At 40.8% G+C, this 27,963-nt stretch overlaps 1 protein-coding gene across 2 annotated transcripts in view; it reads left to right on the top strand.

Moving 5' to 3' along the window:
• The first annotated feature begins 2,167 nt into the window (after positions 1–2,167).
• The window catches only part of MXI1 (MAX interactor 1, dimerization protein), a 51,466-nt gene continuing 25,670 nt past the window's right edge, over positions 2,168–27,963 (top strand). Inside the window, exons 1-2 of one of the 2 annotated variants that reach the window (XM_073595905.1) lie at positions 2,168–2,543; positions 22,484–22,604. In XM_073595905.1, coding sequence (XP_073452006.1) covers positions 2,345–2,543; positions 22,484–22,604 — 320 coding nt within the window. In that variant the 5' untranslated portion in view covers positions 2,168–2,344. Of the gene's footprint in view, positions 2,544–15,808; positions 16,364–22,483; positions 22,605–27,963 lie in introns of those variants that run through there. The other variant, XM_073595906.1, reaches the window with a different exon arrangement.

Genomic DNA, 27,963 nt, shown 5'->3' with positions numbered 1-27,963 from the left:
ACTGCAAAGTTTTACAGTCAAAAAGACACATGCTGAAAGTCGTGTGTTTTCTGCAACATTGACAAAGTGTCACATTTTTTTTTTTTTCAAACTCTCAGATTGAAATTTGACTGGATTAACCCCTTTTACTTGATGAAGACTACTATGAAGAAGTACTAAAAATATTATTATTCTTATTTATTATACAGGATTTATATAGCGCCAACAGTTTGCGCAGCGCTTTGCAATATAAAAGGGAGACAATACAGTTATAATACAATAAAATACAAGAGGATTAAGAGGCTCAGAAGAGCTTACAATCTAATAGGGTGGGGAAGGTGTTACAAAAGGTTGTAACTGTGGGGAATGAGCTGACGGAGGTGGTAAAAGATTAGTTGGAGACGTGATAGGCTTTCCTGAAGAGATGAGTTTTCAGGGATCACCTGAAGGTAGCAAGAGTAGGGGATAGCCGGACTAGTGGAGGTAGCGAGTTCCAGAGGATGGGAGAGGCTCTGGAGAAATCCTGGAGACAAGCATGGGAGGAGGAGACGAGAGAGCTTGAGAGTAGGAGGTCTTGAGAAGAGCGGAGGGGACGATTTGGGTGATATTGGGAGACAAGATTGGTGATGTAGCTTGGGGCAGAGTTATGAATGGCTTTGTATGTTGCGGTTAGTATTTTGAATTTAATTCTCTGGGTGATTGGGAGCCAGTGTAGGGATTGGAGGAGAGGGTTGGCAGACACTGAGCGGTTGGTAAGGTGGATAAGTCTGGCAGCAGCATTCATGATAGACTGAAGAGGGGGAAGCCTATGGAGAGGCAGGCCAATGAGAAGGGAGTTGCAATAATACAAAAATATTTGTATTATATTTGTATAATATGTATTATGTATTATATATATTTGTATTTTATATACCAGTATATACAGTATATTATCTATTAAAATTTTACATTTTACATTTACAACTATTATATCAATATATAAATAATATAACACACTGTGGGGGTTATTTACTAATGGAAAATCCACTTTGCACTGCAAGTGCACTTGAAAGTGCACTCAGAAGAAAAGTCGCTGTAGATCCGAGGGGGACATGCAAGGAAAATAAAAAACAGCATTTTAGCTTGCACATGATTGGATGATAAAATCAGCAGAGCTTCCAGTCATTTCACATCTACCCTTTAGATTTAGAGCGACTGCACTTTCAAGTGCACTTTTAGTGCAAAGTGGATTTACCATGCGTAAATATCCCCCTGTGTATATGTATATGTATGTATATATATATATATATATATATATATATATATATATATATATATATATATATATATATATATAGTGTGTGTGTGTAGATAGATAGATAGATAGATAGATATAGATCTGTTATTATAGATATCTGATATTATAGATTAAATATGATATGCTCAGAGTTGTTCTTTTTAACTCTTCCATGTCTGGAGGAAGTTTTTATGTACACTATTGGAGGATCACAAACAATTTTTTTTTTTAGAAGTCAGAAGTTCCATTTTAGCACAGGGTTAAATAAAACAAATAACTGAAACAAGTTAAAAAAAATACTCAATTTCTTTTCTTCGTTTTTAATTAATCAGTTTATGCAGATGATTTTCACTTTTCTGCAGTAAAAGAGTTACTTAAAAAAAAAAGCAAAGAAATTGAGTATTTTTTAAACTTTTTTTTCTTGTTTCAGTTTTCTATTTATTTATTTAACCCTTTGCTTGCCTCACACTCAAGTGTTCACATTGTTTCTTCCTCCCTTGTCTTTTGCTCACAGTTGTAGAGGAGGTAACAATTTGATGGCATAACTGTACACTGCCCAGAACACCTTTCCATGCTCAAAACTGTTCTCTGTTAACCCTTTCATGTCTCTGACTTTATATACATTTTTTAAACGTATGTTCCATGGCGTGCATGCTTCTTAACCCCTTCACTGCCATCATTGTCAAAGAATCAGTTTCCTAGTCTCGTGTTGCATAAAAAGTTTTTATTTGGTTATCTGCAACTATTACTTTGTTGCAAGATCCTCCACTCTCTCCAGATTGGTGTTCCCTGCAGGGGTGAAAGGTTGGGTGGAGTGACTAGTAAGGATGCTGGGATCCCAGTGACTCCTATTTAGGTTGCTAGGCTGGGAAATAGGCGGTTAAACCAGTTTGGTGGCGGTAAACTGTAGCTGTCTGCCTATTGCCCTTTATGCTAATGTTGCTGGGAGAGTGGGAGGGAAGGCACTAGGACCAGCCCGGAGCCCAGTGCCCAGCAGCACATAAAGTACCCAGAGGAGGAGGAGGAGGAGGGAGACAGGGAGACCCCAGGACAGTCTGATTCATCCTCATCACAGCATCCCCAGCAGACATGGTGAGAGGGAAAGCCTGCAAGGACTATCTGATGGACGCCAGCTCTGATGCCCACCTCCAGGTGCCCAGGTGCCCACTGACAGACCTGCTGAACACAGAGCCCAGTGCCATAGGAAACATCACCACTTTCCTGGACAATGTTCAGATCCTGCTGGAGGCTGCCAGTTACCTGGAGAGGGTGGACCAGGAGAGGAAAAGTAAGTGCCCTCTTCTTCTAGGAGAGCCAGACAAAGGCAAAGGAGGTGGGATCTGGGAGGACAGTGGGGCTATTGTGAGCTGATGCCAGCCAGACAGGGCAAAGGGAGGAGGGAAGTGGGGTTAGTCTGGGTACCAAGAGCCCTTGTGGGGCAGTTGGATGGTGGCCTGGGTCCAGGGGAACCTCTGCCCCTCTGTGTGCTGCTGCCTCTGTCTGTCTGTCTGCTCTAGACAAAGAGCTGAGACACTTGACCCTCCAGATGGTGCCAGGGCTGCTAACTGGCACGTTACATGTGTGCTGGTAATCACAGGGGCTCTGTCTGTATGTAAGTGTGCAAAATGTGTGCAAGGATCATATGAAGTGATTGTACATGTATGTAGACCATGGCTGCAATTCTAAGTTCTCTTTTGTGTTTTCATTCTCTTTCTGCATGTGTTCACCAGACATATCACCATGCACTTTTGTACTTGCTCTAGGAGTACAGCTCAATAGCTGTATACTGCCATGTACAGGATTCCTTACTGTACGAAATATATCATTGCTCTCATGGGACTCCCTTATTCTACCAGTATGTAAACTGCCATGTGATAGATACATTGAAAGATCAATAGACACATTGATAGATTTATTTATTTATTACAGGTACTTATATAGTGGCATCAATTTACGCAGCGCTTTACATATATATTATCAGTGGCGGCTGACGTTTTATTTTTGGTGAGGTGGCAAACAAGCACCCCCCCCCTCTGTTGGTGGCTGGGTCACCCCCCGGGGGGTCTCGCGGGCGGTCATCCAGCCGTGCACTTACCCCATCTATATTACGGGTGGGCAGCGTTCCTATGGGCGACGGTCGGCGTCTCCTCCTCCTCTGCTTAATGGCGGCTTCCACCGTGTGTTTCCTCCCTCCTTCTCCTAGGCGTCCAATAGGATCCCCTGCCCTTTCAGCCAATCATGTGATGGGTCAGGACCCACTTCCTGATTGGCCGGGAGGAGTATCAGTGTGACAATAGCGAATATTCATTCTCTATTGTCACACAACAGGGTGGGCTTGGAGCTCAGTGCTCTGCGCACCAATCCCACCCTTTTTTGAAGTCTATTAGAGCCTCTGGCTCTAATCGCATGCTTCAAACCCCCCCCCCCCCCCCACAACCACCACCACCACCCTCATTGAACTCCATGCGTCTGGCCCCCTGTATGTAGATTAGAGGGCCCAACGCATGGACAGGGGGGGCGGAGCCCGTGTGCCCCTAATGGACGGGCCTTAGCCAATGTGTATTATGTACTCACATCAGTCCCTTCCCCTTAAGGAGCTTACAATCTAAGCTCCCTAATTCACATTCATAAAATACATTCGTAGATCAATAGATACATTGTTAGATTAATAAATACATTGTTAGATCAATAAATACATCTATAGATCAATAGATGCATTGATAGATACATGGATAGATCAATAGATACATCCATAAGTCAATAGAAGCGTTGAAAGATACATTGATAGATCACTAGATACATGGATAGATCCATAGATACAGTAATAGATACATTGAAAGATCGTTTGATATATTGAATGATCAATAGACATATCGATAGCTACATTGAAAGATCATTAAATAAATTGAAAGATTGATAGATACATAAATTGATAGATCAGATTATCTAGCCAATGATCAATGAATAGATCTGAGTGACTGTTCAGGTTGATCAATAGATATATCTGATTGATCAGATCTCTATCTAGCTATCAATCAGTCGGTCAGATTCATCTAGCTAGCTATTGATCAATAGATATATCTGATCCACTTATCTGAATCGATCAATCAATTGATAGATCATGTTGGCTATGGCCATTGCTTTCCAGTTCTATTGCAATTTTCCACTCTTTCTCGGTGATACAACTGCACAATACTTTTTTTATCAATTGGCTTATTTTTTTAAATATCAGATACAAATTGATTACCCCACATTTTATCAAAAAAAAAAAATGTTCAGCATAAGCACCTTACAGTCACAAATTGAAAAACAGTCCTGCGTGGCATGTGTTCATGATAAATTGTAGAAAGCAAAAATTTCAGACGTCTCCTAATAATGCACAAATAAAGAAATACCCAAGCTCACCCGCCAAAATAGTAGAAATTCTGGCTGAAGTCCGGTCCTCAGGCTGGGGTGTCCAACTCCCCTGGTAGAAATTCAAAGCAAAAATTGAAGCCAACCACCAGGTAACTCCTATGAATGTTCTTTATTGGCTACATCATGTTAAACAGGATAAATGCTTACGCATTTCGGCTATTACAGCCAGAGGAAGGCTGTAGTAGCTGAAATGCGTTAGTTATCCTGTTTTACGTGATGTAGCCTTTAAAGAACATTTATAGGAGTTACCTGGCCGTCTTCACTTTTTGCTTTGAGCCTTCTAATGATAGTCCATACAATCTGGTTGGAGGTTCTAGTTGCATGTGAATAAAAATACCGTTGATCATATTGCAGTCAATCAGATTGAAATCTATTACAATTGGATTGTATGTAACTGGCCACTTTAAGGTTAGGGAGCGTTCGAGTCAATTGTTTGCATTGAAACATTTCTTGAGACCGCTTATGTTTCGTCTAACGCTTACATACGATTTTATGTTTCTGCCCACAATCTTTCTATAAACAGTAACGCTCTTATCTTCCCAGAAAAATAATTGGTTCTCAAAATATACATACAATGCTGTCAGGAACAGGAAATGCGCAAGCGTGTTGCATAAAGTCGATTATGACATGGAAAGATGTGCAAAAAGATTGCTAATCTTACAGAAGTTGGACAGCAGATACCAGCTGCGTCAGTTTTCGGGGGGGGTGCGATAATCTTTTGTGCAAACGATTGTTTTAGCCAAAGGTTGGATCAAAATTGCTCATTTCTTGAGACTTCTGTCTAATGACTGAGTCCATGTGACTAGGACAATGCCACCTAATCATGCCAACTTCTACTAACCCAACAGTGCCGTGGGGGGAGGGTGGCTGCAAGGGTCAAGCCAGGGGACTGCTGATAGCTCTCTCAATACATTCATCCACCCATGCTGACCAGGCAGGGCATTGCTTGGGGGGAGGGCACAGGGCATCAATTGCAAGGGGCAGCTGAGGACTCCTTGGCAGACAAGGTGTTAAGCCTTCCTGCAGGGGGGGGGGTTAGTTCCACAATGTGTGTGTTGTGTTGCACGTATACAGGTAGTTGCTTTGGGACAGATCACTAAGGGTGTGGTGACACAACAGACACTAGGAGGATAAAGGGAGGGGAGCAGGTTAAAGAGCACCTGTCACAAATCTTTAGTCCCATGCCACAGCAGAGTTAATCCAAGTCGGCCAACTTTCCATCTGGGCACTGTGACTGTGTGCACACTAAGCTTTCTGCAGGTGTACTTTAACCCCTCCTGTGCCAAGAGACAGACAAGCCACCCTTTACCCCAGCGCAGCTGCACATGCCTGACAATAGCACAAAAGGTTTGTCTGTCTGGAGAGCTTACAATAGAAGCAGCTTTCCATTGTCTCCTGGTGAACTGAACACCATTCACTCCACTTCTTCCCCAAACTGGCATTTTCCCCTCAGTGCCACGTGGCTGGCTTTGTGCAGAGCCCCTATGAAGCTAAAGCTGCAGCATGCAACCTGGGGGCTTTTATGTCCCAGGCTTGTGGTTAAATCTACAACTGTTGGCAGTTTATTGCAAATTAGCATTGCTATTTGCTCTCTTTGTTACCCTGTTCTGTTTGCAGCTGTGATTAAAAACACTTTTTTTTTATATTTATTCATGCTTTGTGTATACCTTTATGATCAGTTACTGTAGTAGTAGACACGGGTTTAATGGGGTTAATGCTACTTTTCTATATACTTTGTACCTGTTGTGATGTTCTTTGCATGTCTTTACTAGTACTGGATACTTTGTAACTATTTTGTTTTAAAATATTTAGCTCTGGGTTGGCTTATTGCCTACTTGTTTAAGTTATTTGCATGTTTTAAGCATTACTTTTTTTTCTTTTTTGCTTAATCTGTTTTTTTTTTTTTTTTTTTTTTTTTTAAGATTATGTAGTAAAGTACATGGCACATAAAATAAAAAGGGAGGTAGGGCAACATCTTCACGTCTCGGTTAGTACTTTGATACGTTGTAACTGTTGTGTAATAATATACTTGGCTTTGTGTTGGCTTATTGCCTACATCTGTTTGCTTTGCCAACTTAATGTGTTTTTTGTTTTTTTTTTTGCTACTTTCTACCTTTTTGTAATGTTCTCTGCATATCTTCAATAGTACTTGATACTTGTAACTTTTTTTTTTTTTTTACTTCACTATGGTATATTTGTCTTTGTGTTGACTCACTTATTTATGTTTTTTTTTTATTCTTTGCTTTGTCAACTTTACTTTTCTCTACTGTGTGCCTTTGTGGTGTGTATGTCTTCATTTGTACTTGATACTTTGTAGCATTTGACCTATATAGTATATTTGGTTTATTGGCTACTTGTTTTTGGTTTTCCCTTCTTCATGTGATTTGTTCACTCTTTTTTTTTTTTTTTTTTTTTTTTTTTTTCTTTTTGCTACTTTGTAGCTTATGTGTCTGTTTGTCTTCACTAGTACTTTAACATTTAACATTTTTTACTTTTTTATAGTATATTTGGCTTATTGCATACCTTTTTTTTTTTTTTTTTTTTTTTTTTACTTCTTTGTTTTGTCAACTTTGTTTTTTTTGCTACTGTACCTTTTGTGATGTTCTATGCATGTCTTGACATGTATTTTTTTTTTTATGCTTTATCTGTTTTATTAAGATTATATAGCAACAGTTAGGGTACAGGAATTATAGGGTGCAGGAATGAGGAAGGGGAACATTTAGTACTTTTTTTTTTTTTATTACTTTGCCATTGTATACTTGGCTTTATGTTAGCTTATTGCCTGCATATTTGATATTTTTATTTCTGTTGTTTTTTCAACGCTATGTTTTCTGCCTTTTATGCTTATGCCTTTTGTGATGTTCTCTGCATGTCCTAATCAGTACTTTTTTTCTTAATCTGTTTTTATTAAGATTATATAGTATAGTGTAGGGTACAGAAAAGAAAAGGCGGGAGAATGATGTTCATGTGCATGTGATGGCTAATAATTGATACTTTGTTACATTTGTCTTTTTTTAATAGTAAATTTGGCTTTTTGCCTAATTATTATTATTAGTATAATACAGGATTTATATAGTGCTGACCGTTTACACAGTGCTTTACAACATAAGGGCAGACAGTACAACTACAATACAATTTAATACAGTAGAAATCAGAGACTTGTTTTTTTTTTTACTTCTTTGTTTTGTCCGTTTTGTATGTATGTGTTGTGTAAACTTTGTCCATCAATTGTGTTTATTTTGAAGCAGTCTCCTTGTTTGGTGTTAATTGCAGCTGCTGTTTGCGGTAATGACAACAGCCAGGATCGTGTAGCTTCACCTAGGGGACCTGATCATCCCCTATCAGGTGCACCATGATCTCCTGATACACTTCCTGGGAACTCACATGCTTTGCACATGGAGACAGGCTGTGGTTTTCTATTGGCTGACCAGCAGGAGGAGGGGAAGGACCCATTGCCACTGCCTACCAATCAGGGGAAAGCTGGCTGTGTGATGTAATTGGTTGCTGGGCTAACATCTTGGTGGGTGTGTCTGGAGGGTTCTTTAAGCTGGTGACGTCACCTTTTGATTTAAAGCAACGGCACTTATTTACAATAGAGAAAGAACAAAAGACCTGTGGCTGGGACAATGTAAAGGGACAATGAATGAGCAATACTGTAACAGACTTTTTTTCTGGAGAGAAAGGAGCCAGAAAATCCACAATTAGCCCCGATTAAATGTACTTTATATTGAAATGTGTGTGTAACACCTCTTGTGTATTCCATAATCACCCAAATGAAAAAAAAAAGGGGTTTTCGGGTCCCATCTACAACAAACAAATCCTTTTTGTTGTCACTTAGTGGCGGCCCTTCCATAGGGGGCCACCCCCCCTCCCGACAGTCACAAAAAAAAGAAAAATCCCCCAAAAAATGTTTTCTTTAAAAATGGCCCATTAAAAAATGTAAAAAATAGAAAAAAAGGTCCTTTAAGTGCACTGGTGCCAGGGCACAGTGCACTATGGGAAGCGCAACGTCTATGTCACGAGATTGCAGACGAGACGCTTCATTTTCAGGCTTTTGACCTTGCTTCCGTACTTCCGCCCAGCGCCCATAGTATCACTAAGGCCGGGTGCTTTGATCCAGATTGGCACCGCCCTAGGAAATGGGCGGTGCTTTCCCTTCAAGTTACGATGTCACCTCCGGGTTCCCTGTACCAGTGATAAACCGGAAGTGACGTCAGCAGCTCTGTGGAACACACGGCCCGAGCGGAGCTAAGTAAGTAAGCCCCACTGAATTCCTTGGAGGCTCATTACTCTGATTGTCCCTAACAACCCCTAGCAGTAAATGAGTGGTCCCATCATTTTAAACAGGATGCACAAACTGCGATAACAGAATGTCATTTCCCAGCCTCTTCACCTTGTCAAATCAAAGAACGCTTTGCAGTGCTGGGACAAGGTCATTCAGCACCCAGAGCAAAAATGCCAAACTGCACCCCCATGATGTGCAAGCTTAGGGGATCCTATGCCCAGCAGTCAATTGCTTGTTAAAATCGCTGTGCAGCTCAGTTTTAACATCGAGCACATGCTTGTGTTGACAACTCTCTCCTGGAAACTTCTGCGCTTAGTGGTGCAGGCTGTGCTCTCTCTCCCACTCATCCTTCCTGCTAGTGCAGCTCCTGGGTGTCTGTGAACACCACCACCTGCTTGTTAATACAGGAGCACTGCACTGGCAGGAAGGAGGAGGGGGAGCAAGAACACAGCCCACACCGCCAACCGGCTCTCTCCTAGCTGCTCCCAACACTGGGCTGACAGGAGTAGTGATGCTGTGTCACTACTCCTGTCAGCCTTGTAATAGAAGGAAGGTGCAACCATCCCCACAGTGAACCATTGCACCAGGGGCAGCCTCCCCTCCTGTCCTGGCCCTGCATTCACTGAGAAGATGCAAAGTATTCCCTGACTGGCACCTATGCCAATTGGCTGACTTCCTGTGCTCACAATGCAGCATGGCAGCTGCGCGGCACAGAACCCGGATTCTAGTGGAGATCACTGGAGTAGCAGTGTCTATTACAGTGATTTCCAGCTCCTGGAGGGATCCTGGAGGTACAGTTATGCCGCGTACACACGGTCGGACTTTCCGACGTAAAATGTGCGATCGGAGCCTGTTGTCGGAAATTCCGACCCTGTAAGCTCCATCGGACCGTTTCCATCGGAATTTCCGTCGCACAAAATTTAAGATCTGGTTCTCACATTTTCCAACAACAAAATCAGTTCGCATAAATTCTGATCATGTGTACACAATTCCGACGCACAAAGTGCCACACATGCTCGGAATCAAGCAGAAGAGCCGCACTAGCTATTGAACTTCATTTTTCTCGGCTCGTTGTAAAGTGTTGTACGTGACCGCGTTCTTGACGTTCGGAATTTTCGACAAAATTTGTGTGACCGTGTGTATGCAAGACAAGTTTGAGCCAACATGGATTTTGTTGTTGGAATGTCCGATCAATGTCCGATCAATGTCCGATCGCGTGTACAGGGCATTAGGGTTACCACCTCATCCCTTTAAACCCAAACACATATTCATTACACAGGTTCTGTTGCTGATTAAGATGGTAATTAAACTCACTTGGTGCCTTATCTGCATTAAATTAGCCTCAGAACCTGTGTAATTCATATATGTTTGGGTTTAAAGGGATGATCTGGCAACCCTAGGTACAGTATATACATATTTATATGGTCCAAGTTGGCCCAATGTATCTATGTAAAAATATCCATACCTGGAATTCTTCTGTAAAATGTATAAATACTACCCAGCAAACAGCAATGATTGCTGGGTAGTATAAGCGGCTTAATTTTACTTGTTGTCCATTCGTTCTTATTAAAAGCAAGTTGTATAGCTTATACCCTTCCCGCCGAGCGTACGCAGATGTACGTACTCGGCTTTCCAGATATACCGGGATAATGCCGGCAGCTGCCAGCATCATCCCGGTACTGTTTTTTTAGAGCCGGCGATCAGCTATCCAGTTATAAAAACCGATGCGGCTAAAAGCCGCTCGGCTGTTATACCGGAGGAGCGGGAGGGGACGTCCCCCCCTCCCGCCGCTCTTACCGGGTCTCCCGTTCCATCGGGAGGCCCGATGACCAATCGGCCGCCTCCGGCGTCTGGGGACGGACTGGAACGAAGCCGTGAGTGGCTTCATTCCAGCATCCTAATCATAAACACCGAAGCAACGTCATGACGTCACTTCCCGTTTACTCGGCTGCCAATGGCGCAGGTTTTAAAAAAATACACAGATTTCAGAATTGCCGTTTTCGGCGATCTGAATACTTTGAAGTGCAAAGGAGGGATCGGGGGTCTTTTAGACCCCCGATCCCTCCATAAAGAGTACCTGTCACCACCTATTATTGTCACAAGGGATGTTTACATTTCTTGTGACAGCAATAAAAGTGATCAAAAATTTTTTTTTTTTAAAAACACAATTTATAAATATAAAAATAAAAAAAAAATTTAAATTTTAAACTGCCCCCGTCCCCGCAAGCTTACGCAGCAAAGAAAACGCATACGGCAGTCGCGCCCGCATATGTAAACTGTGTTCAAATCACACATGTGAGGTATCGCCGCGATCATCAGAGCGAGAGCAATAATTCTAGCACTAGACCTCCTCTGTAATTCTAACCTGGTAACCGTAAAAAAAAAAATTAAAGCGTCGTCTATGGAGATTCTTAGGTACCGTAGTTTATTGCCATTCCACAAGTGCGTGCAATTATAAAACGTTACATGTTTGGTATCTATTTACTCGGCACAACATCATCTTTCACATTATACAAAAAAATTGGGGTAACTATACTGTTTGGTTTTTTTAAAATTCATGAAAGTGTCCCTTTTGCCAAAAAGTTGCATTTAAAACAGCGCTGCACAAATACCGTGTGACATAAAATATTTCAACAATCGCCATTTTATTCTCTAGAGTCTCTGCTAAAAAAATATATATAATGTTTGGGGGCTGTAAGTAATTTTCTAGCAAAAAATACGGATTTTAACTTGTAAACACCAAATTTCAAAAATAGGCTTAGTCATGAAAGGGTTATTATATTATATAGTATGTTATTATTATACTATAAGAAATATTGTATTTATATTATCGTATTATTATATTATTTACTGTAGTATATTTATGTACAGCAAAAACTCACTTGTATTTTCTCAAAGTACAATTTTAAATTGGTGGTCCGCCCAAATTTTTTTTTTTTTTAAAGTCAGCAGCTACAAATACTGCAGCTGCTCACTTTTAAAATATGGGCACTTACCTGTCCAGGGCGCCCGGGATGTCGGCACCTGAAGCCGATCTGTCGCTCGGCTCTCGGGTGATGCCGCCGCCATCTTCGGTAAGGGAATCGGGAAGTGAAGCCTTGCGGCTTCACTTCCCGGTTCCCTACTGCACATGCGCGAGTCGCACTGCGCAATCCGGATGGTCCCTGCTGTCTCTGGGACCCTTGTGTTTCCCAGCAGACAGTGGGGGGGGGGAGTGGGGGGCAGGAAGAGGCGTAGACTCCCGTGGGAGTCTATGCCCGGAAGTTGGTGCAAATACTTGTATTATACAGGTATCTGCACCCCCCCCTCCCCCTGAAAGGTGCCAAATGTGACACCAGAGGGGGGGGGGGGGGGGTTCAGAAAAGCGGAGGTTCCATTTTTGTGTGAACCTCCGCTTTAATTGTAGTGGAAATCATTTGCATTTATTGAGCAATTCTGTAAAACTTTACGACTGAGAAATCAGCCCTGTCTATGGATAACTGGATAATCTGAGTCACAGAGATAGGTCAGGGACACACAACACATTTCCAGGAAAACTGGGACAGAATTGGGGACAGTTGGCCAATTTATGATACTGCTAGTTCCCTTTCGGTAACGCGAATGGTGGGTTGTACCCACGAGAGAGAGACTTCTGGATTATAAATGCCGCTGTCTAAATAGAAAAGACAAACACATTTCTAATCTAACTTCCTTATTTCGACTATTCCAACCGTCACTAATGCCAGGAGTACACATGGGTGGTGTTTGGGTCATGATGTGTTCTGCTCATCCAGGGCATTGGAATCAGTGCCCCCAATATACACTGAAATGAAGACATCTAAATTTGCTGCCATTTTGTGCAATACTTCAACTAACTTGTACAATACTGTGGGTATAGGATTGGGTATATGGGATTGTATGATATTATTTATTTATTTTATTTTTTTATGGTTGAACTAGATGGACTTGTGTCTTTTTTCAATGTAACTATGTAATACTGTAAATAAAACAAATCAATTAATCTCCCATGCCTATCATGGTTGTGCAATAAATAAATAAGTACATATATTAGTAAAGATAATCCCTTAAAGTATAACTAAAGGCAAAACTTTCTTTTTAGTTTTGGATAGAGTGGAGAGGATTAGACGCATGTCAGTTGTTTTTGTTTTTTTTTGTTTTTTTGCTGTGTGTGTCCTTCATTAAAGAGATTCACTCTCTTTAATTGTCCTGTTTTACTATTATCATTAAAAGTGAAAGTAAAAGAAAATCCTACATTTTGGGTTGTCCCCAGAAAAGTAAGAGAGGGGAAATCCTCCAATGGGGACACTAGTTCTGGTGATCCCGGGGGGCCCCAAGGAATCCCCCTAATTTGCAGGGATTTCCTCTCACTTCCTGTTTTGCTATGGTACAGGAAGTGAAGGGAAATCTCTGCAATGGGACACAGATGGCAAAAAAAATAAAAAAATCCGATGGGTTATATTCCTCCCTTACTATATCCTAAATGAGTTTTTCCTATAGTTCTACTTTAAGCTGCCCATAGATGCATCATTTCAATCAATGTAGGGGCACTGTGGTTGTACAGAAGTCGGTTTCTGTATAACCGCTATGCTGGAATGTTACTGCACTTCGCAGGAATGGAAAAAAAACCGCTGGACACCGGCTTCAGCCAGGGGTGCTGTATTTAACGCCTAAGCAGGTTGCGGTTGATGGGTTTTCCCGGTGTGTTTAGCCTTTTTTCACATGCATTTTTGATGTGATTCATATATTTGGGAGGTGTCTGTTGTCATGTGAGAGGAACCAGCCAAAAAACGCAACAGAAACGCATCAAAAACTTAAGCACTGCATTTTTGATGTGTTTCCGCTGCGTTTCCATTTAAATCTATGGAACCAAAAACGCAACCTGCTGCAGGAAAAAAAAAAAAAGACCCTGACCCTTTCATCGGTGGAAAACGCAGAGATGTGAACATGACCCATAGGAAACCTGTTAGCCCTGGTTCACACTGAATGCAGCTTTGAAATCGTGCGACTTCACTTGAAAGCAAAGCATCATGTCAGTGCGACTTCAGGTGCAACCTGGCTGACATCTGTGTGACTTCATGCATCATTCAGACCTGACATCACCAAAAGTAGTGCAGGAACTACTTTTTCAAATCGGTGCGGCACCACAAAGTCGATGTCACATGATTTGAACAGTTCCATTGCTGACAACAGGGTGCGACCGGTGTGAATAAGGACTAAAACTGAAAACATACTGAAAAATGCATAGGTGTGAACCAGGCAAGAAAATTCTTTAGTTCAGTAAGCTTAAGCCCCATACACACTATAAGATTTTCTGCAGATTTGTGTCTTCAGATTTACCAAAACCATCTAATAGGAGAGTTTCAATTTGTATGCAGTCAGGCTGGCCCTTGTACTACATGGTTTTGGTAAATCTGAAGACAAAAATCTGCAGAAAATCTAACAGTGTGTATGGAGTCTTAAGCCTCGTACACACGATCGGATTGTTGGCCAACAGAGCGTCAGACGTTTGTCCAAAAGGCATGTGCCAAGAACTTGTATTGAATACTAACAGCACACAATTGTCGGCCAACAAACACGAACGTAGTGATGTACTACGTGAAATTTCAGCTCTTGAGCGCCACCTTTTGGGCACCTTCAGCTAATGTCGTGTTTGGTGAGCATTGATTCCGATCATGCGTGTTTACACTTTGGACTTTTGCGTGGCAGACTTGTGTACACACGATACGAAAATCTGACAACAGACTGTTGTCCGCTGAAAATTTACTAGCCTGCCATCCAACATTTGTTGGCGGAAAGTTGCCCAAAAATTATCTGAAGGAGCATACTAACGGTCGGATTTTAGGCTAACAGTCTGTCATCACACAATTCCCCACCGAAAATCCGATCGTGTGTACGAGGCTTTACAGTCTTGGTTCACACTACTGCGCGGGCGTGCGTGCGTTTGATGTGTATTTGCACACGTCGCATGCAGGGTAGCCCATTCGTTTCAGTGGGCTGCCCTATGCACAAGAAACGCGGACAAAAGTCCCTGACTCTTCCAAAAATGGACTGAACCGCATGCAGTTTGGTGCGCACGAGGACGCACGCAGTTACAGATGCTTAGGGTGCACTGGCAATTATTGGCACCCCCACACTTTGATGGCGCTATATAAATCCCATATGATAAAAATGCGCTGGTTGCCATAGCTCCCAATTGTCCCTAATTTGGAGCAATGTCCCTCTTTCACCCTCATTTGTCCCTCATTTTGGTCTGATCTATATAGTTATATATAAAATGCACTTTTTATCTTTCAAAACGTGTTTCCCAGTGCTAAACCTTTCATCCAAATTATAAATTGCTGCATCTGTAAATTTTATAAGCCAATAAATTTATAAGCCAATATAAAGGAATAGTAGTGGTAAAAAAAAAAGTCCCTTGTGGATTTAATTAAGCTTTTTTTTGGGTTAATTCTCCTTTAAAGGGGTGTGACAGGGGGCGTGTCCTATGCCTACATACATTTGCTAGTAGGTGTCCCTCATTCCCATCTCTAAATGTTGGGAGGTATGCTGGTGGCGCTAAATAAATTCCATATAATAATAATAATAATAATAATAATAAACCAAGAGTCCTTCAAATCACTGGCTGTTGACTGCTAAAGTGCTGAAGCTGCAGGATCAGCATAACAGCTAAACAAGTAGCAAATTTCCGAAGGTCAATTTTGGTAGATTCCTTGCATTAGGTTTTGTTTGAGAGATATCAGAAGCAGGATTAAAAATGTTGTGGCCGTGATGGGGTTAAGTCTGTGGACTCGGCAGCTAAGGGGATGAAAAAACCACAACACCCAGCAGCCCTTGCAGCGAGCCCGTATGGGAGCAGCCCTCTCTGCCTTTGCTGCAAGAAGTAAACAAACTGGTCTGTGTGTCAATGCAGGCTGGAGCTTTACATGATCCTCTGCTGCAACTCCTTCCAACTTTATCTCTTTTTTTTTCTTTTTTCTTTTAATTCCTTCTTCCTTCTTTTCCTGCACCGCAGACCATTTCACGCCTGCCGTCACCTCCTCGCCTTCCCTTTTTTTTATTTTTCTTTTTTTGCATTTGAGATCTGATTAGCTGCTTGGATAGGGCCCTGTCTGCTTTGCAAAACTTCTTGAAGACAATTTGTCAAAACCCTATTCCCAGATCCATCGAATTCTGCAAGACAGCAGAATTTATTCCACCCCTTTACGTCACCCACTTTGAACATTTTGTTTCTTTCACGCTTTTGTGCGGGTGTTTTAAGGACAAAAAAAAAAAAAAGAAAAAAATTAGATTTTTTTTTTTTTTTTGAGGGTTGTATTAAAAAAAAATATATCGTGCGATGGATTGCGTGATGTTAAATATTCAAGCGCTTTTAGATGCCGCCGAGTATTTGGAAAGAAGAGAAAGAGGTAATTGTTTGTTAATTTTACTTTGTTTATTTATTTATTGTTTGTTATGTAAATCAATGGAAAACCATGGCTTGGCCTAGAATTGAAGGCTTATTTGTGTATTGACTGATTTTGTGTGATGTCATAGTGGATTGTGAAGGTACAGCTCTCGTCTGTTGTGCAGAGAGACACTCTTGGTATTCATTTCACCATTATGTCCCTGTTCTGATTTTTTATTTTTTTTTTTTTAATTAAGATTTTCTTCATGAATTATAAAACAAAAAATGGTCGGTCTTCGGGAGATATTTGAAAGAATTTCATGGTGTCTTAATTAGAACTAGATGGATTTTCCCCTCCATCAGAGGGTTTCTGGAAAAGGAAATAGCATTCTAAAAATTTTAACGGTTTAAATGCCTTCCTCGGGAGGATGTAAAAAAATATTAAAATTGTGAAAAATACTTTTTTTTTTTTTTTCAACTTGTTAATTCCGACTTGAAAAAGATTGAACCCTAAGGCTTTTTTTTTGTATTTCTGCATGAACAAATCTTAAGATGTGAACTGATCTGTATCTATACAATGGTTAGTTTTTAAAAAATGAATTTCTGTAGTATATATTTTAAACCATCACTGTAATGTATACCTTTAATTGTTTGTATAGTCAGATTTCTTTTTTCCTGGATAAAGTAGGATTAGAACCTCTATCAGGTTTTCTTCGCTATGGGATAAGGAATAGAAGCACAGCTCCATGTTTAAAGTCCAGAAAAATGTTTTATTTAGGAAGAAATTCATATTTTATAAGGAAATTATATATTTAGGAAATAATATTTTATATGGAAATAATATTTTATTTAGGCCAGGGTAAAGCCAACACGTTTCAGGTTATGAAAGACCCGCTTCTTCAGGGCTATAAACATATAAAACCATGAATATAATGACATGTTTAAAACAATATTAAAATATTTACAATTTCGAAACATGAATTAATATATTCATGTTCTATACCTTAAATGGAAAAAAAAAATATTTAATTTTTTTACTTATTTACCTGGAATGGTGAAAAAATAAATAAATATATATATATATATATATATATATATATATATATATATATATATATATAAAAAAAAAATAGTGTTTTAATATAGTTTTAGATACATTGTTGATAATATTCATGGTTTCATATGTTTATAGCTCTGAAGAAGCGGGACTTTCATAACCTGAAACATGTTGGCTTTACCCTGGCCTAAGTAACATATTATTTCCATATAAAATATTATATCATATATATATATATATATATATATATATATATATAAAATATGAATTTCTTCCTAAATAAAACATTTTTCTGGACTTTAAACATGGAGCTGTGCATTATATGGAAGGTTGATTTTTAAACCTGGAGACATGTTGGCTTTTCCTTGGTCATCTTAAATTTTGTATTCCTTATCCTACGTTTATGTTTTTCTAGGACCATCCACAGAGGTTCTAGGAGAAAAAGAACTGTCAGCTGGCTACAATACAAACCCTATGACCTTTAAAATATTAAAGCAGCAATCCAGCACTACTCACTATTAAATTGCTGTCTGTGTCACCAACACAAAAAATGATTTAAAAAAAAAAAAAAAAAAGAAAAGATTTTTTTTACCAAAATAAGAGGTGAATTTTCCAATGAAAACACCTGTTGCGATTACAATTGACAAAGAGGGTAATTAACCTCAGTATAGTCAGGCATCCTTTCACTTCCTGTCATGTCTGGGAGACAGGAAGTGAGGGGAAATCTATTCAATGGGGGACAGATAACAAAAAAAAAAAAAAAAAGACAGGAACTATGGACTGTCCTTACTTTTATCCAAATAAAATTTATTAAATACACTTTAAAGTGACTTGATGTGGCTTTATTTTTTTCTAAATGCTTGCTGTGCCATATTTTCACAACGGCATTAATAAAGGGATTGCTTTAGTAAAGGTAAATAGGCTGTTCCCTTGGCAAGGGATTTTTTTTCCCTTGGCTTAGTGAAAGAGCTCTGCTGACTTCCATCATATAATCACGTGCAAGCAAAAATGTATTTTCTTTTTCTTTCCTTGCATGTGATTGGGTATTCTTTGCAAAGTGAATTATTAACGCATTTATTAAACTAAGTGAAAATTCCTTTGCAAAGTGAACAGCCTATTTGCCTTTATTAAATCAGCCCCCAAATCTCAACCACATAGAGAGTGCATTGCTTTCAGTCAGACCTGAATTGTAAGATAAGAGGTGCATAATGCATACCCAATCTGCTAGGGCAGAAGCAGAAGAGTCTCAATATGTAATGAGTAGATATGGCTGCCCCCATGTACATCTAAAAATAAACTTTACATTCAAACAATGTTTTTAAAACATCAATGCACATTATTATTATTTCTGTAAATACGTTGTATGATTTTAAAAAAAATTAAGGACAAAAATTCACTTTCACAACAATAATACTAGCTTTTTATTTATTATATATAAACCTCATACTTACATTTCCATCAATCAGCTAGAAGTTGCTTCAGAGTTCAAGCAACCCCCATGCTTTCAACTTAAACACCACATACCAAAAACACTATTTAACACATTTTAATATTTAAATTAAACTCATCCATGTCTTCATGCTTTATTTGGCTGAGAAATCACTGTGAAAAGCAACCCCCTAGCATTTCTGTCTGTGGCCATCTTGAGTAAGGGCAGATGATTCATGTAACAGTTACTTCCTGGAATCCATCTGCCCTTAGCTCAGGTGTGCAGTCAGGTGGGTGTGCTTAGCACACATCCATCCATGTCTTTGTGCTTTATTTGGCTGATAAATCACTGTGAAAAACAACCCCCTAGCATTTCTGGCTGTGGACATCTTGAGTAAGGGCAGATGATTCATGTAACAGTTACTTCCTGGAATCCATCTGGCCTTAGCTCAGGCATGCAGGCAGGAGGGTGTGCAAACCCGCCCCCTCTCCCGAAACTCCTGGGATGTATGAAATCTTTTGCTTAGGCCTGGAAACCAGGACGTAACTGAAGAAATGTAAAAAAAACAAAAACTTAGGAAAGTATATCATATTTACTTGTTTTATCTATTTACTAATGCTAGCAGCAAAAGGATTAAAAATAGACGATGCTGGTTGAGAGAGTAAATTTCTTTAATAAATTGGAGAATTGGCCTTTCCTTCTTCACTGCCCTCCCCCTCCCCCAACTACCTTCTGACTTCATAGGGCCATAAAAAGTTTCAATCAGAGAGTGTACCCCTGCAAGCAAACAGCTCCTCTCTTTTGGAAACTCACAATGCTCTGTGAGTGTTATTTTTACAAATTGTCATTTGTAAAATAAATCTTTTTAACTGTTCATAGAAAAAAAGCTTTTAAAACCAGTATAAAAACCCACAACGATAAAATCAGTGTGTATATGCAGTAAAGCATGCTTGTAATACTCACTTAACCTAAGGGGTTAATTCTCTGCATTGTGTATAAAAAAGGCTGTTTGATCCTGTCTTCTCTGATCCTCCCCTTCTTCCACAGTCTCCAATCAATCTCCTGATAAGACAGAGCCCTTGGGGGCACTCTGCACATGCTCAGTTTGGTGTGTATTGCTAGAGAGTTTTTTTTTCTTGGGAGGGTGCATGTGATCACCACAGGGCCAATCAGCACTGCCCAAACAGAGGGTCAGGGGTCCTGCAGCTTCATAGGGCAATCAGAGTAGAATGAAAACTCCTACAAGCTTTAACCAGAGACTGCTATATACTGCTGATGAGAAAAGATATTTAGCAGTTTATATTAACTAAAGATAATTGCATTTCCATGTTTTGTGTACTGTGGGAGACCGGATATAGTGAAAGCAGGGTCCGGGGTTTAGTAACACTGTAAACGAAAAATCACATGCAACCGATTTTCCTTTTTTTGGAGGATTATTTTGCCTCCTTGTCTTGTTCCTTTTATTATATTTTCCTTTACCATTCCTATTTATTTGTAAAGCTCCGTAGAAACTGTAGGCACTATTTAAATCCTGAATATTATTATTAATAATTTATTATTATTACAGGGGGTCCCCTAGTTACAAACATCCGACTTACAAACGACTCCTACTTACAAACGGAGGGAGACAACAGGAAGTGAGAGCAAATCTACCCCTAGGAAGGGAAATTCACTCCTGTAAGAGCTATTATGGGGAAAAGGTACCTCCACTGATGCTTTATCACCAATCCTTGTTTCCACAACAACCCAAAATTTTCAAAATCCAATTGTCATTGGGACAGAAAGGGAGGTGAAATCTTCTGAACAGGGGCACACACAGCAAAACAAATGTTACAGGGGTGTTAACCCTTCCCTATGCTATCCAAAAAGCTTAAAAATAGTTTTTTTGGCTGGAGCTACACTTAAAAAATGTACCTGTTCCGACTTACAAACAGATTCAACTTAAGAACAAACCTACAGTCCCTAACTTGTTTGTAACCCGGGGACCCCCTGTATATATATCGAAAAAGAAAAATCAAATTTCCCTTTAGAATTTTAATCCATGAAGCATTTTATGTTTTACCATTCTTTCTTTAGCAAATGCAGGAACCCATGTAATTGTAATTGATGGCAAAAGTATGAGAAATCTTATATTTAGCATCTAGCAGAACATTATTTGTTAACAATAAAGCTGGATAGACATTATACAATTTTCTTTAGATTTTTTTCACTTTAGATTTACCAAAACCATAAATATGAGGTCAAACCTTAAAGAGTTTCAATTTGTATGCATCAGGCAGACCCTTGCACTAAATCTGAAGACAAAAGTCTGCAGAAAATCTAATAGTGTGTATGGGCCTTAACTCAGAGGTTAGGGTGTATTTTGATCTTTTACACCAAACAATACTGTATTTGTGCAAGTAAATATTTTGAATCATTTGCTTTAAAGCTAGATCACACAACATCATTTCAGTAGGATTGAGGTCAGGACTCTGACATGACCATTTAAATCTCTTGCCTGTGTCTTAACCACTTACGGACCGCTGGCCGTCATTATACGGCGGCACTTTGAAGAGGAATATCGCTGTTATGGCAGCAACTAGCTGCCATAACTCCGGTATCCTCTTCTTCAGTGGGTGTTCCGCTTTCAGATAAAAGTGGTCTCAGAGGGGGATTCGCTGCAAGATCACTTTTATCGGGGGCAGGAGAGAGGCCTCCCCTCCCGCCGTGCTCAGATGCCCTCCGCCGCTTACCGGAGCCGCCGGCAGCAGCGGAGGCGATTGCATCCTCTCCCCTCTGTGGTATGGAGCTGAGTGAGGGGAAGATGGCCCCCACTCAGCTCCATACCATTGCAGGGCGGAAGCGACGTCAAAACATCACTTCCGCCCATAGCTCTCAAAGAGACATTTTTATTTTTTATTTTTTCAAACAACAATTTTTTTTTCTTAATTACATTTTAGTGTAAATATGAGGTCTTTTTGACCCCAGATTTCATATTTAGGACATCCTGTCATGCTTTTTTCTATTTTTTTTTTTCTTTTAAATAACAGTGTAAAAATAAAGAGTAAAATAAAAAAACGTGCCCCGTCCCGCCGAGCTCGCATGCAGAAGCGAACACATATGTGAGTAGAGTCCGCATGTGAAAACGGTATTCACACCACACATGTGAGGTATCACCACAATCGTTAGAGCGAGAGCAATAATTCTAGCCCTAGACCTTCTCTGTAACTCAAAGTATGCAACCTGTAAAAATGTTTAAACGTCGCATATGGACATTCTTAAGGATAAAAGTGTCGCCATTCCACGAGCGGGCGCAATTTTGAAGTGTGACATGTCGGGTATCAATTTACTCGGCGTAACATCATCTTTCACAATATAAAAAAAAAATTGGGCTAACTTTATTGTTGTCTTATTTTTTAATTAAAAAAACTGTATTTTTTTTTCTAAAAAAATGCGCTTGTAAGACCGCTGCGCAAATAGAGTGTGACAGAAAGTATTGCAACGACCGCCATTTTATTCTCTAGGTTGTTCGAAAAAAATAAAAAATAAAAAAAGTTTGGGGTTCTTAATAATTTTCTAGCAAAAAAAAAAAAAGATTTTAACTTGTAAACAACAAGTTTGAAAAATAGGCCCGGTCTTAAAGTGGTTAATCTTTCTTTTTTTCCCTCTATTTGCAGAATGTGAGCACGGGTATGCTTCCACATACCCCTCACCAGACGACTCGGATCTTCTTAGATTAAAGTCCAGGAGGCTGAAATCGAAGAGGTGTAGTAACAGCTTAGGAAGCAGCACAAACAGGTATTGTGACTTTTTTGATACTCAATTGCAAACACGGCCCTGCCGCTGCAAAGACGTTAGTTGAGGATTTTGTTTAAAGTGGTTGTAAACCCTTACAACACACTTTTTTGCTACAGGTAAGCCTATAATTAGGCTTACTTGTAGCTACCCCGGATATCTCCTAAACCTGTATTCCCTGTATTTGCATGTGCTGACGTCATCGGCACATGCGCACTGAAGCAAACTGAAGCAATGGCACGTACGTGCCATTGCTTCAGTGAGTGTGCCGTTATCGGTGGCTCCAGTGCATGCGTGGGAGTGACGTCATCGCGACTCCGGCCAGAGCCCGTGATACCCGGAAGTAACTCCGGGAGCGATGTCGCCGGCCGGAGCGGTGAACGAGGACCGCTGCAGGGGCTTTGATCTAAGGTAAGTAATACATAATGATCTAGTGTGCTATGCATGCTGGCTCGTTATACCTTTGTCTTTTCAGGGGTTTTTTTTGTTTTGTTTTGTTCGTGGGTTTACAATTACTTTACGCCAGTGTGTCTTAAAAGATCTTTTCAATTGGGCTGGCAGGTAAACGCATCCAAAACCCCCCCCCAAAAAAAAGCTCTGTACCCGCAGCTGGTTTCCACCGTCTGACAGCCCCGTCGCCTCCCGCCGCTAAATAAACTAAGAGGCGGGGCCACCCAGTGACCTCAACAGGTGACTCTGCCCCCTCGTGATGTCATCAATCCAGGATGTCCAGGTTGACCCCCCCCCCCCATGTTGAGCGCATGTGGCCTGGTATGGTACAGAAGGGGGAGGGGTGGGACATGTTTCTCCCCTTTCCTGCATGCTCAGATAAGGGCCTGGTATGGATTGGGGGGGGACCCCCCCATGCTGTTTTTTTTCTCAATTCCTGCTCAAAACTAGTGACGTGATTCAGAAGCATTCACATAGAAGGTAATGAGCCTGGAATTTGCATCTGAACTGCTCCGCAGTGCTCACACGGCAGATGCACTGCATATATGTGAACAACTTCAATGAAAAACTGTTGTTTCACATGTCATGCGAATCAGATGCGGTTCAAAACGCATATAATTTGCATATAATTTGCATATATGTGAACTGAGCCTTAAGAATGTTGTATTGTCTAGAAAAGTGCTATTGAGCACACACCTGGGCGCCAATGTAACCAATCTATATAAAAGGCGCCAATCTTTTCACCCTGCTGGTAACAAAATAAAGTCACCCAAGTTGTATAAAATACAGTCGAGCTGCAGAAGTTTTGACCAGTTTGGATTCGAGTAAAATTGAAAGAACTGATGGATCTTCAGGCCTTTGCTGCCCAAATATTGTTTTCACAAAATCGGACGTTTTCACAGCCATGAGAAAGACGAGATTCAGCGTCTGCCAACCTCCTTTTTGTACCTTCACTTGTTTCGCTGTTTCCTGTTTTCTTAGTTCTCAGCGAGAGACTAAATTTAAGCCTCCCGTGGCTGAGAATAGGGTAACCAGACAGGAAGTGACATCGGCGGGCAGTAAAGATGGAAGAACGCGAAGGAACCTTGTATTGTCTGCGCAGAATATTTTCCCTTTGGGGGATTTTGACATTTATAACTGGGAATGGATGCTGTGTCTATCTCTAGATAAAAAGAGGATATCCTGGACAACGTCTCTTTTTTTTTTTGTTTCTTAGGAGGCTTTAGACATTTTTTAATTGACTGCTTTTTATTGACAATTGATGCTTTTGTGTAAGTGTTTGTGTGACAGCCCTCACACCTGCTAGACTGCAAACTCTCTTTGAATAAAATTTTTGAAATGTCGCCAACCATGCATTAAGTCCTTTTATGCCGCGTACACGCGACCGGACTTTCCGGCAGAAAAGGTCCGACGGAATCATTCCGTCAGACATTCCGATCAAGTGTGGGGTTCATCGGACTTTTTCTTTCGAAAATTCTGACGGACCTAGAAATAGAACATGTTTCAAATCTTTCCGACGGAATCAGTTCCTATCGGGAAAACCGCTCGTCTGTATGCTAGTCCGAAGGACCAAAAACGACGCAGCTATTGGCTACTGGCTATTGAACTTCCCTTTTTCTAGTCCCGTCGTACATCATCGCGTTCTAAACGATCAGACTTTGGTGTGATCGTGTGTAGGCAAGTCCGTTTCAGCGGAACTCCGTTGAAAAAAACGTCAGAGTTTATTCTGACGGAAAGTCCGGTCGTGTGTACGTGCCATGAAAGTGGTTGTAAACCGCAGGTGATTAAGAAAAAAAATTCCCTGCAAGGCAATGTCATAATGTGCTTGCATGCATCGAATACTAGCACATTATGATAGACTTATCTGAGAACGAAGCCCTTTATTGCCACAATGTCAACACTGAGATGGCTGACATCTTCCCCCGGTCTTCCTTCTGGGTTTGCAGCCTCCAGCTACATGAGTGCCAGGGGGCGCGATGACTTCACTCCCACGCCTGCGCGCTGGAGCTGCCGTTTGCGACACGGGCTGTGAAGGTCCAGCACTGTAAGCCGGACCTTCAGAGCACATGTACCGGTGATGTCATCGGCTGCATGCACTCTGAATATCTCCTAAACTGTGCAAGTTTAGGAGATATTCACAGTACCTACAGGCAAGCCTTATTATAGGCTTGCCTGTAGGTACAAGTGGTAATACAGATTTTACTACCACTTTAAGCCAGCCACCAGGGCTTGCGGTTAAAGATCACAGCCTACCTGACAGGGCCCCCCGAAAATATCAAATTCAATTTTTGCTAAAAATACACTAAAATCATTATGACATTTTATTTTCCTGTGTTAGCCTATGTGTCCATGCTGGCATTTAGAGGCAGAAAAAAACATTCAGGAGAGGAGCGATTTGCTGCAAAAAAAGCCCAACACACCTAAACACGTTTAGTGCTTGAGCAGTCATTCATTTCAATGGCCAGAATGTACTAAAATCCTGGACTATAAATAAACGAAAAAACGCTCGACACGCCTAAATACATTTGAAAAAACACAGCTTTAGGCACGTTTTTGATGCTGCTTTCCCCTGCCAAAAGAAAAGCGTTTTAGAAGAGTTGCAGTGTGAATGAAGCCTTATGCTCCGTACACACGAGCGCATTTTCTGTCGGAAAAATCTTGGATGGTTTTTTCGACGGAATTCCGCTCAAGCTTGCCCTGCATACACACGGTCACACAAAAGTTCACTTTGACCGTCAAGAACACGGTGACGTACAACACTACGACGAGCCGAGAAAATGAAGTTCAATGCTTCCGAGCATGCGTAGGAATTTTGCACATTGGAATTGGTACAGACGATCTGAATTTCCGATCGAAACTTTTTCCGACCGAAAAATTGAGAACCTGCTCTCAATCTTTTGCTGGCGGAATTCCAGCCAGCAAAAGATTGAGAGCAGGTTCTCAATTTTTCGGTCGGAAAAAGTCCAATGGAGCATACACACGGTCGCATTTTCCGACCAAAAGCTCTCATCAGACTTTTGCTGGCGGAATTTCCGATCGTGTGTACGCGGCATTAGGAATGGGTTGGAGCAATTTGAATAAGCAGAATTGTCACTGAAGTGGAAGGTCCACTTTAAGGATCTGTCAAAAACAGTCTTTCAATTTACAATTTTAATTAATTTACAAAACCGACTGATCGCTGAAATTAAGCATATTGACTTTTGTATGGCCAACATTCAAATATTTCGAGAATAACTAGCACAGGTTCCAAAATCCTCAGCAAGCACTCCGATCCTGGAAATTCTTTTAGACTGGCAGTTCCGGAGCCACTGTGATGGCGGCGTACATTTCTACATGCAACAGTTGACCCCACGCTTGCTCTTCCTGGACCAGCTGCTTAACATATTATGGCGAGCAATTGCTGCAGCAAATCCATGCATGACTTTAGAAAATTCCTGGCTTAGTAATCTTTTCACTCACAGCCCAGCTAAAAATAACTGCTTAGATTGTTATTGCCACCTCTGACCTTATAAACTCCCTCTTAAAGGCCAAGGCTCCCAAAGCCGGTAGCTGTCATTGTCCAGCCCTGGGAGTAGTACTGCTACTGTGAACTCAGTACTGATGGATGAGATGGTTGGAAGGATAAGCTATCATAAGCCACCGTGATGGGTTCTCTTGAAGGAACAAATGAAGAAGTCAAGTCAAGCAGACAATGGCTAATATAAGGGGGCTAATTATCCGCTTGCCGACCATCATTATACTGCGGCAGGTCGGCACAATCCCGTGAACCGTCGTAGCTATATGTCGGCTCGCGGGATCGGGATAGCAGGCACGTGTGTGCCTCCGGAGGTACGTGCCTGCTGCACAGCAGGGGTACCGATGCTCGCGATGACCACTGGCCACCACCGATCACGAGCACGAGGGACAGACCACGGAAGTGTGTGTGTAAACACACAAATCCATGTATTGTTCTGAGAGGAATGACAGATCGTGTGTTCCTATTAGCTAGGAACCATGATCTGTCACTTCCTCTAGTCAGTCCCCTCCCCCCTTCAGTTAGAATCACCTCCCAGGGAACACAGTTAACCCCTTGATCGCCCCCTAGTGTTAACCCCCATCACTGCCAGTGTCATTTTTACAGTAATCAATGCATTTTTATAGCACTGATCGTTGTATAAATGCCAATGGTCCCAAAAATGTGTCAAAATTTTGTCCGCCATATTGTCGCAGTCATGATAAAAATCGCAGATCACCGCCATTACTAGTAAAAAAAAAAAATAATAATAAAAATGCCATAAATCTATCCCCTATTTTGTAGACACTATAACTTTTGCGCAAACCAATCAATATACGCTTATTGCGATTTTTTTTTTTTTTTTTTTACCAAAAATATGTAGAGGAATACATATCGGCCTAAACTGAGAAAAAATTAGCTTTTTTTTAAAAAAAAATGGGGATATTTATTACAGCAAAAAGTACAAAATATTGTTTGTTTTTTTTTAAATTGTCGTTTTTTTTTTTGTTTATAGTGCAAAAAATAAAAACCGCGGAAGCGATCAAATACCACCAAAAGAAAGCTTTATTTGTGGGAAAAAGGACATCAATTTTGTTTAAGTGCAACGTCGCATGACCGCGTAATTGTCAGTTAAAGCGACGCAGTACCGATTTGCAAAAAATGGCCTGGTCATTTTGCAGTCAAATCTTCCGGGGCTGAAGTGGTTAATGTCAAGGTATAGATTAGTGACAAGGGCTGGCATACGCCAGTGCAAAAGACCCTGTTCCTTGATTGAGCAAAATCACAGAGCAGAGTGTAATGTGTGGGTTATAAAGGGGCACAGGGTAGAGGCGGATGCATGCTGAGTTAATGAAGGGCTGCAAGAGTCAAGCAAGGTGGTGGGTGGGAAGGTTTTGGAGGGTCTCTATTATAGACAGT

The sequence above is a fragment of the Aquarana catesbeiana genome, linkage group LG08 (assembly GCF_042186555.1).
Source record: "Aquarana catesbeiana isolate 2022-GZ linkage group LG08, ASM4218655v1, whole genome shotgun sequence".
Taxonomy (NCBI): domain Eukaryota; kingdom Metazoa; phylum Chordata; class Amphibia; order Anura; family Ranidae; genus Aquarana; species Aquarana catesbeiana.
The sequence above is the reverse complement of the archived record's forward strand: the minus strand, read 5'-3'. Positions and strand labels throughout refer to the sequence as shown.